Below are 14,838 nucleotides of genomic sequence, written 5' to 3'. Positions count from 1 at the left end.
TGTGATGCACATCGGGTTATGAGAGTATTTTACAGGCTTGCCGCAGGGAAATGCTGTTCCCATTTCACTATCGACACTAATGGCTTATAATGGAGTACCTCTTAATATTGAAAGCTTGGAATTCTAGGAAACGGATGAGCTTGCACAAATGTGAATTAATTCCAGTTTGGAGTTGCGAATTTCTTTCTAGTAAATATAAAATCTCCCTAAAAATTGATCCATTGTGTTTTCGTCAACGCCACATACCTGAGTAACGTGTTACACAGGTAGGTTAAGGTTGTGGGAAGCGGTTCAACCTCACATCTTGTGCCTTCTGGGAAATGTTCCCTAATCTGTCAGTAGCAGTGCCATCAGGAAGTAAACTTTGTTTGGCCAGAGAACAAGTTTATCCACTCCTCACACCTGAGATGGAACGGAGGAGAGATTTCACATGAAATGTCTGCATCTTCAGTGCAGATTAAATACGAAGGAAACCATTCGATAAAACTTCCTAAATGTGTAGGACAGTTCATGAATCTGTTTTAAAAAGGTTTATGTGAAAATGAAAACATGAGGAAATGTGGCAACACAAGGAAGTTTGAAGGACTGGACTGGCAGGAGACAACACAATTCCAGAGATATGAGGAAATAAAAGTTGTAGCCTAATTTGTCTGAGGAGGAAACAGTAAAACCAACAGGCATTCAATCACAGTTCTAACAGATTACTGAGGGTGCACCTCATTGTTTAAAATGGATTTTTCTCCACCATGAAAACTCAAAAATGCTCTGCTTTAAGCCTCCCACGCCGTTAATATGTTGCTCAGGAGGAGCCCTGAAAGCATCACGGTTGGATAACAGGAAAGCAGGATGTTGTCCTGTCAGACAGTCAGTTCCTAAAACAATACACAAAAAAACTAGTGAAAAAAAGTTTAAAAACTCATTGGGTTCAAATGACCCCCATGAGGTCATTTGGGGTTCAATATTTGCTTATCAGAAACCCAGTTTTGATGTGTGTTGAGGAACATTGTCCAGTTGGAACACCTGAATTTGTCCAAGTGTAAACCATCTGACCAAAGCTTCTTTTTTTTTTAAACTAATGACAATGTCCAATTCTGGTCACAAACCATCTGCTCTATGTGGCTTAAGGTGAACTTTAAATAGGGCTTCTTATGACTTTTTCTTGCCATATTCGTGCGGTTTAAGAGTGACTGTGGTCTTCTTAGCTGCTTGATGAAAGCCAGAGTAAAGAAGGCTGATTACACTTGACTTTTAACACTTTAATTCTTCAAAACTATAAAAGCCAAGTATCTATGCTCTTCCACTTCAACATTAAAAGCTGTATTAAGTGCTTTTAAAATACAAATAAAATACATTGTGTTTTCACCGTCGCTCGAGGGCGGAGATACTAGAAGCGTAGCTTGATTGTTGTCGAAGGTGTGCGCGTGCGTGCTGCCAGCGCGCACACTTTCACGCGCCCAGCCCTCCTCTGCTCCTAGCCTCTTCGCCTCGCGCTACAGCTCGTAGACTCATCCCTCCTAACAACACCTCTCGGTCGGGACTATCATTCAGAGACGGCGGGCGGCAGCAGCTCTGTAAACACACCGGGAACTTGTCAGCTGCTCCGGGTCAACAACACAGGGACGATAAAAACAAACAAACAAAGAAACAAAAGTTGCGTTCTGTGAAAGGAAGCACGTCGGCTGCTGTTCCTTCTATCACTGGTGGTTTCTAGGAGCACTTTATTAACGAGCTAACTACACCGGCACCTTACGGGCCAGGCAGAAGAGAGCAGAAGCAAACAGCCGAAAAGGGAACCAAGCAGGGCGGTTCTTTTACTGGGTGAAGAGGTAAGCTTCTTGTACCGGGTGGTGGTTGCTTGCTTCACTCTTCCTTTTCTTTCGGACGCCTTACTATGTAGCACGACTCTTACCGTTTACTTGCGAGAACATTTGATATGTATATTTTTTTCTGTTTTGTCATTTATTTTATATTTACAAGTGGTGGAAGCGCCTTGGAGTCTGTTCCCCTTGTCAAATTTGAAAAAATATATATTTAAAAAAATCACCTTCTCTTCTTGTTTGAACTCTCCTCCTAATTAAGGAACAGATGTGGCAGCTGGCTGAAAATCAATAGTGTCCATTTCCTGTTGGTTGGGTGTGCAAACAGTGCTGCCAGCTGAGGGACCTGGCTGCACCGTCATCAGCCTCCACACACAGAACCGGCCTGTGTTTGTTTTATTGAAACACAGTAATGAGTCATAAAGTTGGCTTCTCTGCATGGAGATCGCTTTATGATATGACAGGCAGTCGGTGCTGATGTGGGACTCCTTATCAAAGCCATCACTTGTACTGCAGTGGGATCTGTTTAACCAGGTGTTCTGTCAGGTCCATGTCTTTCTCTATGGATGTTCATTGTATGCAAAAGGAAAGTGCAACTGAGGTTTTCCTAGGGTTCCTGTTAGCTGATTGTAGTATAAAAATAGATCAATTTAAGTTATTCACTTATAGCAGTAAGTACATACATATTGCCCCTCAGGGTCCCTGACATAGCGATAATGTGACTGAAGATCCCAGAGTCAGTTTCTAACCTCAGATTTACATTAGCACCTAACAGGGAAAAGCCTCAGGTCACAAAGAAAACGGTCATTTCAGCAAGGACTGCACCCGCTGCACTTTTCTTACCCAATCACTGAGCTTTAAAAAGCCTGACTTGCCAATTCCGAATTTGGCCAATGCTGACTTTTTAAAAATGTATTTATTTATTTATTTTTGTCTGTAAAGTCATTAAATGCAGTGACTAAGTTGGCACCGGCGGGTGCTAATGGTCAATTGCCAGTTGGTGCGAAATTTCTAATGTGCTTGTGATTTGTCTGTTTTTAACATTGCCTATGTAACTTTGTGTTGTTCCGTATGTTCGAAAGCCTGGCTGCGAAACAAATTTTCCCCTTAGCGAGGACAATAAAGGAACTGAACAATCTCCCAAAAGTAAGGTATTAATTCAGTGCCAATTTATCAATGCATCCCAAAGTTGAATTTGATTTTTAGCTGTTAAAGATTAAAATCTGAATAATTTTATTAGTTTTTAAAGTAAAACATTGACAACTTTAAATGAATTTTAATGGAACCAAAGTAAACAGTGAATCATTTGTCATTTGTCCTTTCAAGCAGAGAAATGTAAGCCTGTTGTACATGTAAAGATTTTGAATTGAATAGTATATAAACTGAGTAAAAGTTACGAGGTGCCATAAGAATTGAAGTTTGTATCAACATTTAACTAGTTCAGTGACAGCACATGTGCTGTCAAACTCGCAGCACTATGAAAACTAATATTTGTGAGGTTATTAAATATTACCTATTAACATCAGTTATTCTCATTAGTTATGTGCCATGTCCAGCCCACACAGCTCATTATATGAATACATACGTCAACACACAGTTAAAGTCAAGTCAGTTGTTGCTAGTGGTAGTAGTTGTCAGGTAAAAAGGTCCATATGCCACCTTATCAGAATAGATTTCAAAAGTGTTATTAATGTCTTCATTGCAAAGAAAGCTCTTACATTTTTTTAACACAACATACTATGAATGAAGATGAAATAATCTCAATAATTTAAAAAAGTTTACTTTTATCTTCAATTTCATTTATTTCAGCGTGTATTAGTTGAAATAAATACATTTTATCTAATTAAGAATTAGTGATGTTAGATATTAGTGATTATAATTGCATCCTTGTTACATAACTTTATTGCTTGAGTTGTAACAGCTGGTTTTTTTGTTTTTTTTTAGAAGCGCGGTACCTAGAAAACCTTTTACAGGGCAAAAATGACTGCTCATAGAAGACATGGGCCTGGCTTCCTTTGAAATAATGAGCAAAAGTTGTGAAAGAGTGTTATTTTTACTACAGGCAACAGAGTTTCGCCATCAACCAGCACACAAGACAGCACAAGTCTGTGGGTGTAGCAAACAAGAAGCAGAAGATGTTTGAAAGACAACAGCTGCAAATGTGTGCAATACTTGCTGATATTCCGCTAATGTCCAAACAACCCAATTTTGCAGTTGCCGTGTTTCTATTAAATGAGAAATACAGTTAAAATCTCGTGACCCAGTTTGCTCACACAATGTCATTAATAAACAGGTCGCACCATCATCCTCATACCACTTCCTGTCGTCTGCTTCGTCTTTCCTGCCAGTAGTAACATCCATTTGTTCATCACACCACTGGTGTGATGAACAAAAAATGTTTCCGTTGAAGTTTTGCGAAATAAACAAATTTTGATAAAACTGAAAGACTACCTCATGCTAGCACCAAAACTTTTTATCTGAAATGTTTTGGGGTTTTTTTTTGCAATTGGATCATTTATTTTTGTAAGTACAGTTTACACAGTATTCAAGTTGGTGTGAATACAACTCTAGAAAGTGAAACCCACCTTTAAATTGGAAACAAAATGAAAAAGCAATCTTTGGCTTCCTGTTTTGTTACTTTCAGATATGCAAGATATTTTTAAGCTAAATAATTGAAAAGATTGCTCATATTTACACTTCAATAGGAAGTTACTGTACATGAGCTTAAATTGACTCTTACTGCTTGTGTGGAAGGGAAGAACATTGACCTCATAACTGGCAATTACTTTGCATCTACTTGCGTTGATGCATTGAATGACATGCATTCTGAAATGTGCAGTCGTGTTTTTTATCTCTTTTTACCGTCATAATGCCACCAGATCATATCTCTACATCTCTGCCTCATGTTGAAAACCTCCATTTAGCCACTTAAAAGTCAAACGAACTGACTGTTCTCACCACTAATGGGTCTTGCACGCAGCCGAGTCGTGCTCTGGTCTCCACGGAGACGGGGTCTCGGTAGACAGAGGCAGGGCTGCGGCGATTGATCAGCCATGCTCTTGAAAGCGAAGAGACGGCCAACACGTTGCTCTCCACTTAATACCCAAAAGCCGAGCAGCTGCTCCCCTCCTCCCACTGTTTGGTCAGCTAACAATGAAAAGGCCTGATGGCAGGTAATCTCACATCGGCCCACAGGAGAGATGGCAGAGATTAACACTTTAAGTAAAGCAGGTGGCAGGGCTTTGTTTATTTAGAGCTCTCAAACTTTTAGATGTCGTATTTTATACATTTTCATTTGTCTATCTGATCCACTATTGAATTTGTATGGTTTTTCCATCTATAAATAACATCTTACAGTATAGTAAGAGACTGTATATAATCTACTCCTTTTGAAAACATAAAACTACTCTGGGACAATGTGATTACATGTGGCTCTTAATCACAGTTCAAAAACAGCCTAAGTTTGGTTTGCCAGTTCAGTTGATGTTGCAATAAATTAATTAATCGCATGATTAATTAAACAAGCTTGATAATTTCATTTGCATAATTTATTGTTTTTCTCTGTTCTCTCTTTGTACCAAAAACTGTATGACAAAAGTCTTCAGACTGGCTCATTGGTCTCAAATAGCCATTTTTTTTGAAGGGCAATTTTGTTTACAGAGGCTTCATAATTCATTTTTATTGTTGTTTTTGTTTCTTTACTGTGGATATTAAAAATGTCTTCCAGTTCAAATGCTAAATGTACATTAGAATTTAAACTGCATTCATCTCAAGAATGTGTTACCATGCCATTAGCATTACATTATTTTATTAATAGTCTCAAAACAACAATGTTATAACTTATCTCAATAAGTTCTGGTACAATTTATTGCCCAGAAAAATTTGCTATCTTGACAGGCCTAGATGCAGATCCACATTTAAAAACAATTTTAAGGTGAATTTTTCAAAAAAAAAAAAAACATACAATATTTAAAAAAAAAGATGTTGCAAAATGCACCATAAAATATCCAGATTTTTGTTTTTAACTTTTCATTATTGGTAATAGGAGCCAAAACCATCCAGTGGCTTTTACTGAAATGCAGACTTGAACATACATGCCCATTTAATACACTTGGCAAAGTAAAGCGAGAGTGAGTCACACCCTGTTCTTGTTGCTGACATTAAAATATTGAGTTTATTTAACAGGTAAAAATCAAAATGTAAAATGGTTGTTGCAGTTATAGTTAAAAATAAAAAAATGTTGTGGTTCTGGTGTAACTTTCAGCATGACATTTGTGGCTTCATGATAAAAGGTTTAGACACCACAGGTTTAAAGGTCTGCATGGTGGCTTTAGTGACATCTGTTGGCAAGTTGTAGAATTCAACAACCTGAATATTACTGACAATGTCATTTAGAAACTGTTAAAAACTGATAAAACTGTATTACTGACTGACATTTTTGTATCATGCTTTAGATAGTATGATGGCCTAAGACTATGTATAGTTAGGTAAAAATATACAAAAATATTTAATTGCTCTGGTTGAAAACAGAAAATGAACAATTATTCTTACTTTTGCTAAAATAATCTAATATATTGATTATTTGAATTTGAATATTAACGTCCAGAACATTTCTTTATTGTTGTTTTAGTTTTCATAAATTAACCAGTCTCTCCATTTTTGTTGTTGTTTTGTTTTTGCAACTTATGAATTCAACCTTCAGATCAACATCAAACCCCATTATGACGTTTGATAATACACAAGCAATTCAGGTCAATTGATTCTTTTTTCTTCTATGTATATATTTTGGAAGATGTTTAATCAGGAAAAATATTACAAAATTTCTTTCAAATATTGCCAAAGTAGAGCCATAAAATCAGTGATTTTGACAGAAATTTTCAAAAAAATGTTGAAATCCCGAGGAGACTGATTAATCTAGGTAGAAATATATGATGAATTCTATCTGGATTAAGAATCAGTTCCCAAAAGGTCAATAACACACCAAAACAAAGAAGAACATTTTGGACTCAAGTCTCATGAACAATTAAATATATTAAGGAATTACGTTACAATAAAGATTTCTCTCAAGATTAATTCAATGCTAAATAACTGTTGGCATTTCCTTACAAAAACGTACCTCCATCTGAATTAGTTATTTTAAAAAAGACTTTTGGTTCTTCAAATACAAGAACTTCTGATCAATTTTAGTGAGAAATTTGGCATCCTCTCTCGATTATATGCCACGCCGTCCCTGACCATTTCTTATTTGTACTAAACCATGTAATGTATTTAATGTTTCCACTTGACATTGGCAACAAAACTTTAAAGCACAGATTTAGTTTATGGTTTCCTGATGGTCTTGGAAGTCGTCAAATGATTGCTGTGTTACAGTCTTCAGACTTGGACTTGGATACACTTATGTTCCTCAGTCTGTACAACATTTGTTATTTATAACAATGTTTGCAGTGAATGCCGATTACAGTAAGCATTTCATATTACCATTTTAATTTTTATTAATCCTTTTTTGGGGGTGAATTTGTACTCCCTGCTCTGCAGATGGCATCTACTGACTCGCGGCTCCATCAGCCTCCCTCGCAGAAAGACGCGGCCGACCAAAACTTTGACTACATGTTCAAGCTGCTGATCATCGGCAACAGCAGCGTTGGAAAGACCTCCTTCCTGTTCCGCTATGCCGACGATTCCTTCACCCCCGCCTTCGTCAGCACCGTGGGCATCGACTTCAAGGTCAAAACCGTCTTCCGCAACAACAAGCGGATCAAGTTGCAGATTTGGGTGAGTGGCTAAAGCTGGGATTGAGATGTTGTGCCACACCAACTGCAGGTTGAACAACTAGCACACTTAGCAGCAATTTGAATGTGTGTAATAAAAATTACTTGAAGTTTAAACCTTTGGGTGCACGTGTTTGTCTATATGGGTTTGGCCCGTGAGCAAGTTTTTCTCGTCAGTCGTGCAAATGCAGAAGAATGACTTCCTCAAGTTTTCACATTCTTACTTCCTACTCTTACCTGGCATCTGCTGAGAGTTCCTGGTTGATGCTTGAGGAGATGGTTGTTCTGATTAAGGAGGTGTGGCTCTATTTCAGGTTTTCAGAGTTGCACTTAATGTGACAAAGCTCAGGTTAAGCCCAGGTTAAAAAGAGTTTTTAAAAAAAAGGACTTGTCAAGTTTTTATTATTTTATTTTAAGTCAATAGTTCAGAACCTTGATGTCATGTTTAAACACGACTTTACAAAGAGTGAAGGCAATGACACCCTTCAATTTTTTGATTAGAATTCAGATATTTTATTGTCATACCAGCTCATGTTTCCATATTTGTGGTGGGAAATTCAGACTTGGCATAAATCCAGATGGGTTTGTCCCAAGGTCTGATTGTACAGGCAGGTTTGAGCGGGACCCAGACCTAAAGGGACCTCTGCAGTCTCAAAACGTCATAGCAATTTCAGTTTATGCAAACACTAGTTTATAAACCTTTACGACATTGTCACGTTTGCATTGGGTGGTTATTTATACAGAAGCTGTCAGTCATTTACAGGAGGAATGGAGGCAGGAGACAGTATGCCACCAATCATTTTCCTGTGAAAAAGCTGAAAGAAACAAAGGGATTGTAAAAATCTACTTTAAAGTATTAATTTAAAATTTTGTATATGTATATTATAGTTTTTTTTCACCACCTAATGCAAATGTAGTGACAGTTCTGAGGTTTATATAAAATAGCATTTGCATTACTGTGTGTTGTGTTTTGGAGATTTGAGATGGTACTTTGGTCTACCATCTTAAATTCATGTTTCTAAAATTAAGGCCTTAAAATATTTTTAATTAATTTAAAAAGTAAGTTGTCCTTAAGTACGTTAATCGCAGCTCTTACATTTTAATCTAAGGCCTATTTAATCTTGTATATTCTATTTTTTTTTTCTTTTTCTTTGGGCGCAATTTTCTGTCAGAAAAAAGTTTGAGTCACACACAGACATATTCACTGCATGCTGTGACTATTAGAAAACCCTTGCCAACTAGCTGGCTAGATTTTTGTGTTTATCATGGGTAAGTGCAGTTTTGGTTTATTGTATTTTCTATGTTTCTTTGGAAATCTGGAATTTAATTCCTAAAGGTCTTAAAATATCTTAAATTTGAGTTGATAAAACTGGCAATGAAGAAAATTGGTGCCGATTTATGGGGCGTGTTCCTACTTTTCATGGATACCAGAGCAGAATACTAACATGACAGCAGCCAACACAGTCTCATTTCTCTGGGATTATTTCAGTATCCTTTTAACAAAAAATATTATGGATAACAAAGAATCAGTAACAAAATATTTTTTTCTTTGAACCTATTGTGTTCAGATTTCCTTTTTTGTCTGAACTAATTTTCCACCTTTCCCCTCCAGTACTAGTCTCGGGTAATATCTGCTTCTTACGGAAACCAGCTAATCCTATTGGCAAGTCGAACAGATGATTCATTTGAACTAACAATCTGTGAGCCACTATACGGTACACAAACAGTGTGCAACATTAATCAGCTGCACACACCAAAACACACATCCAGTTGCCTACCTGGCCAAACATTTGGCTCTCATACTCTGTGCAATGTTGGTGTACTATCTAGAAAAGAGCGTCTGCTGAAGTAGTTAAAGTCCTTGAATTTGAACTTGTGGAATACAACCAGAAGACCGGAGCGGTCTGGAAAGTTGTTCCAACGACAACAGGTCTTTAATCAATCACTTTCTTTTGTGTGTTTAACATAAGATGCTAAAAAAAGTTCTAGATGTGTGAACACATTTGGAATGCCATGAACTTTCTTTTACCAAATTGAGCAGAAAACTGTGTGGCTGCCTGGTTGAGTCACTAACTGTGCTGCTAAATGACAAAGAAACCTGGTATTTCCTAAACCCAGGAAGCAGAGGAAGTAGCCTATCAGCATCTGACCGGGACACAATGGAGATACATTGCAGAGCCAGTATAGCAGTGTGTACAAGGGGTGTGGAAGCAGCAAGGATGTCTTAAGTTTGGTCCTCATGGGCAATTAATCATCAGCTCTGTAAAAATTTCCTCACCATTAAACATTTCAGCTCTCATCTTACAAAGATTTCACTATATCCCTATATCACTATATATCACAGGCGAAGCGTACTCGCTTACATCCCATCATTTCGTCAAACGTGTCACTGCTCTGACAGTAAACACACAAACACACCTTTTATATATACACTTTGCATAAGCACACCCAGACATATGGTGAGTGTGCGTTACCCCAGAGGACGCACTTTGCTGCTTCTTTGTCGGCAGCCAATCTAAACACAGGTGACGCATGTTTGAGGAGCAGGGTCCCAGTGACGTCCGACTGCCTGGCTGGGCAGGAGTCTGATTTAAACTGCTTCACACACACACAGGTCCCGTCTGCTGTTGTGGTTTGTTTTGTAGCAACCCTCAATACGCTCTGTTTGGTTAGCCATCACATCTTGCTGGCTAATATTTGATTCTTTCTGCATGGTTGAGATAGCGAGGGAGCTAAAGTCACTCTTGTTTCACTAAAACCAGATCCTGGAGGGATAAAGGGAGAATTCAAAGGTTTCCATACAATGTGCTGCTCTGTCCTATGCATTATGTAGAGAGATGAGATGTGAGGCCGCCACCCTGTAATGGAACATTCATAACCCTCATTAGCTTCTGGTTACCTACACAACCTGCTCCGTTTCAAAGTGAGCAGACAAACACCAGAGTCCTGATGCAAACCGAGGAGTCTGGAATGTTACTGGGCTGAAACGATTAATCATCATTAATTGTGATAATCAGATTAATCGCGATTAATTTGAATAATTGTGATTAATTGCAACTAATTGTGATTAATTGATTGTTGAAATAATTGTCAGCCAAATTAGTAACTGATTAATGGTTCATTGGAGCGTACAAGGTAAAAAAGTCTATTTGCTGAAAGAACAACATAATTAGAGAAGTAATTAAGCCAAAACTGTTCAAAAATAAATTTTACATCTAAGCTTAGAAATATAAAAAAACATTTGTCTGTAAATCTGCTCTAGTCAAAACTCAAGTGTTAGTTGTGACACATTGAAAGTTTGTGGTTGAAACGTGACAAGATGTAAAAACGAGTTGTTTTTGTTTAACTGTTTTGTTTTTATCATGTTAAGCACTTTAAGCTGCCTTCATGTTGAAGCGTACTCTACAGATAAACTTGACTCGACATGAAGGTTTTGTCACTATTAGCACTCTGTCAACTGAGAAGCTATAGCTTTTCAGTTTTTATAGGAAAATTAAAGGCTTCTGTGAAGAAGGGTGCACAAAGATGAAGGGTTAGACACTTTTTTTTTCAATTTCTAAGAAAAAAATTGTAAAAATATAGTTATATACTTCCACAATACTTCTCAGAAATAGTTATTTCAAGTTTTAAATAGTTATATGACTAACGTTGAAATGCCCCAGCGGCAGATTGCTATTGGAAAAAAAGGCAACTATAACGTTGACCACACCGCCCCCTGGTGGTCTTACATTATACATACTTGATCACACATGAAAGCATTGGTTTTTCTGATTTGTTGACCAGAATCAGAGTTGAGCAGTAACAAGTTACTGTAAGTAATCTTTTGGGAAAAAATGTACTTTTAGGAGCATTTTGACTACGCTGTCGTTTTTACTTTTAATTGAGTAACTTTATTATGATGAATCGCTACAGTTACAATCCACTCTGAGTAACTTCACTGAGTGAAGAACAAGATTGTTTTAGTCACATACCTGCAGTTTTTGTTAGTTTCATAAGTTTTATTTTGAAAGAAACTGTTTTGGAAAAAAAAAAAAACTAAGATGTCATTTTCATCTTTAAAATGCCAAAATTTCCACTGAACTTTATATTTTGGTCCTGATTATGTAACTTTTAAATATTAAATAATAATTTGATGACTTACTCAATACTTGAGTCACCTTTTTGAAAAATACTTTATTACTCTTACTTGAGTCATTTCTCATTTGGCTCCTTTTTACTTTTACTTGAGTAAAAACATGTTGAAGTAGTACTACTCTTACTGGAGTACATTTTTTGGGTACATTTATTCTCTTACCAGAATAAACGCAGCCTGACTTTGACGATTGATTGTTTCTGATGGTGTTTCTGTGTTCATGTCCCCACAGGACACAGCAGGACAGGAGCGCTACCGTACCATCACCACAGCGTACTACAGAGGAGCCATGGGCTTCCTGCTCATGTATGACGTCTCTAACCAGGATTCCTTCGGTGCGGTGCAGGACTGGTGAGTAAACAAGTTTAATCTTCGTCTTTTTGTTCTACTTTCTCAAAAGCGTTCATCCTGTGAACGACTAGTACCTGTTGTAAATGTAAGCTCCCAGTCCTTTATTTTGGATTTATCTGTTCCTCGTGTTTATTTAATATTTCCCACATTTGCTGAAATGTTCTTCTGCTATACATGTTCTGCTAAATGTTCTTCCTCTTTTCTTATTTGCATCTGAAGAACTCCGGTGGCTGTTTACTAGTGGGATCTTGTCTTCCAGGGCGACACAGATCAAGACGTACTCATGGGACAACACTCAGGTCATCCTGGTCGGTAACAAGTGTGACCTTGAGGATGAAAGGGTCATAGCCACAGAGGATGGCCAGCGACTGGCTGAGGAGCTCGGTAATGACTGCAGTAGCACATTACTATTTATTAGTAGAGCATTGTTTTACAGTACCTTGAGAAAATACCCAAAGAACGCAGCAGACAGATCAGAGATGTGAAGATGTTTGAAGTAGGATTGTTTGCACACAGGCACATACTCACCCCAAAAGACTTTTAGTTGTCATTAGCTGTGCTTCTGTTGACCATATCATTGCACAAATTGGATTTACAAAAATAAATTTGCTCAATGGAAACATGGTAACTTTGACATTTTTTTTACATTTTTCACAAAAGATTTCTCGGAATCACTGTATTTCGCAAAACTGCAATGGAAACACTTCTTTCACTTCACACGGGTCATGTGATCAACAACAAGAAGGAAAAGACAAAAAGAAGACAGGACGTGGTTTGTTTATAATGACTTATTGTGTGAACAAACTTATTCCCGTGTGATTTTAATTGCATCTGTTGCTTTTCTTCCCAATGTCATCAGAATATTGACAGTTTTGTGCACATTTGCAATGGAAAGTCGGCTAGTGTAGGAAGAGGTGGTTCTACAAAGATATTGTCATGCATGTCACACGTCTTCATTTTTTATTTGCAAGAGATACGCCACTATTTTGTAGCCCTGGGAGGTGCTTTTCTTTCATTAGATAAGGGGAAAAAAAAACCTCCAGATATGAACAGCAACATTAACAACATAAAAACACGGAGCACACGGAATATGAAAAACTTAGCATGGGTAGTTTGTTTTTAAGGCATTTCTGCTGCTTGCTCCCAGGCTTCCGTTTCTTTGAGGCCAGCGCCAAGGACAACATCAACGTCAAGCATGTGTTCGAGTGTCTAGTCGACGTCATCTGTGACAAGATGAACGAGACCATGGAGGAAGAGAGCAACCTCACAGCCAATCACACGAACCCCCAGGGCTTTAAAGACTCTTCAGAAAGCAACGGTGCCTGCGCCTGCTAAGCAGCGGGCCATTATAGAACATCTCCAAACACACACACACACACTGATATGAAGAACAACTTCCACTCTGTGCCTGGACTGTGGAAAAGGCTACAGAGGCAGTTAGCTAAGAGGCTAACTGGCTAAGTGGCTACCTTAGACGATCTAGGTTTGGCCTCTCCAACCGGGCTGTTTCCTGTCAAACGAAGCGTTTCTTTCTATCTCTGTTCTTTTTCTTATAACTTATAACTGTGTTCTGAAGCCTCTCCTGGGCCAATAAGCATTTAATATTTCCAGTGCCTGCTTTGTGGATTTGGTTTTCTAACCATCAGGAAACCACCGCACACCAATCTAATGATTGACACATCCAACAACACTTGTACCAGAATAAGATATTTGCTATACATTTTATTTAATATATATTTTACATTATAGGAAAAAAACTGAAACCTCATCATGTACCAAAGTCACTTTACCTTATGGATTTTAACATCTGCCAATATAAGATTTGCATTAATTTCATGAACCTGTATCTGTTTTTTGTTGGGTTTTTTTTTTGTTTGTTTTTCTTTTTACACAAAATGTGGATCAAATACAATAAATGTACAGATGTAGATAAATCTGTTGGCACCTATGGTAAAGCTGAGTATGAAAAATTAAATAAAATCTTTTATCACAGCAAAAATCCAACCTACTCTTAAAATGTTTTCAGTGTGGGAAAATAAGTAACATGTTAGGAAATGATCAGTTTTGAGTAAAGCACTGGTTGTAGGAATCCCCTCCCAAAGTTTGTCTTTAAAACAAATAGTGGAAAATGTTTTCAAATTTAAACTTATATTTTTAAGTTGATCGGAAAACTTAGGAACTTCTAGTTGGTGATTTAGGACTTTTTGTTTCACTGGGGTATAAATTAGATGTGACACACAGGCCCAGTTGTTAGACTCTGCTTGACTGGAACCATAATCATCACAGCGACAACCATTGAAAACAGACGTAGATAATCACCTGAGCTTACTTAGGCATCTACGTTTCCATGGCAACCATTAGACACTATCGAAACGCCGACCAGTTGTTTTGAAGTGAATCCAGAAATGTATTTTTTTTCATCCTATTTTCATAAGCATAATATGGCGTTTTTAAAACTCTATTAGGACTTTAACTAGTAAAGTGTGGGGGTGGATGGCTGATGCTGTGGGCCTGTTTATATTAATAAAAAAATAAAACATTAGATTTTCTTTCATCCTGTTCAAGAAAATATATCAAATCCCAAATTTTCAAATTTCAATTTTTGCTACCGGAAATTTTATGTATTTTTTAAGTATCTTTAAAAATGTATGTACTAAAGGTTTTTATAAAGGAGAAAAACATCATTTGATTCATTTTAAGCTTTAAAAGATTCTCTACCGGTGTCCACTAATATTTCAGGTAGATTTAAAAACAAATAACTAACATTATA

The 14,838-nt window shown here is 37.3% G+C and overlaps 1 protein-coding gene across 1 annotated transcript; it reads left to right on the top strand.

Annotated features, from left to right (window-relative positions):
• The first annotated feature begins 1,429 nt into the window (after positions 1 to 1,429).
• On the top strand, positions 1,430 to 14,067 carry rab3db (RAB3D, member RAS oncogene family, b). The gene is made up of 5 exons (XM_008415340.1): positions 1,430 to 1,826; positions 7,353 to 7,589; positions 11,950 to 12,068; positions 12,328 to 12,452; positions 13,216 to 14,067. Exons 2-5 carry the CDS (start codon positions 7,353 to 7,355, stop codon positions 13,401 to 13,403), a joined length of 669 nt encoding a protein of 222 aa, XP_008413562.1. The 5' UTR covers positions 1,430 to 1,826; the 3' UTR covers positions 13,404 to 14,067.
• Positions 14,068 to 14,838: the final 771 nt, after the last annotated feature.

This window comes from Poecilia reticulata, linkage group LG8, assembly GCF_000633615.1.
Source record: "Poecilia reticulata strain Guanapo linkage group LG8, Guppy_female_1.0+MT, whole genome shotgun sequence".
Taxonomy (NCBI): Eukaryota; Metazoa; Chordata; class Actinopteri; order Cyprinodontiformes; family Poeciliidae; genus Poecilia; species Poecilia reticulata.
Note: the sequence above shows the minus strand (reverse complement) of the source record. Positions and strands in the feature narration are given on the sequence as shown.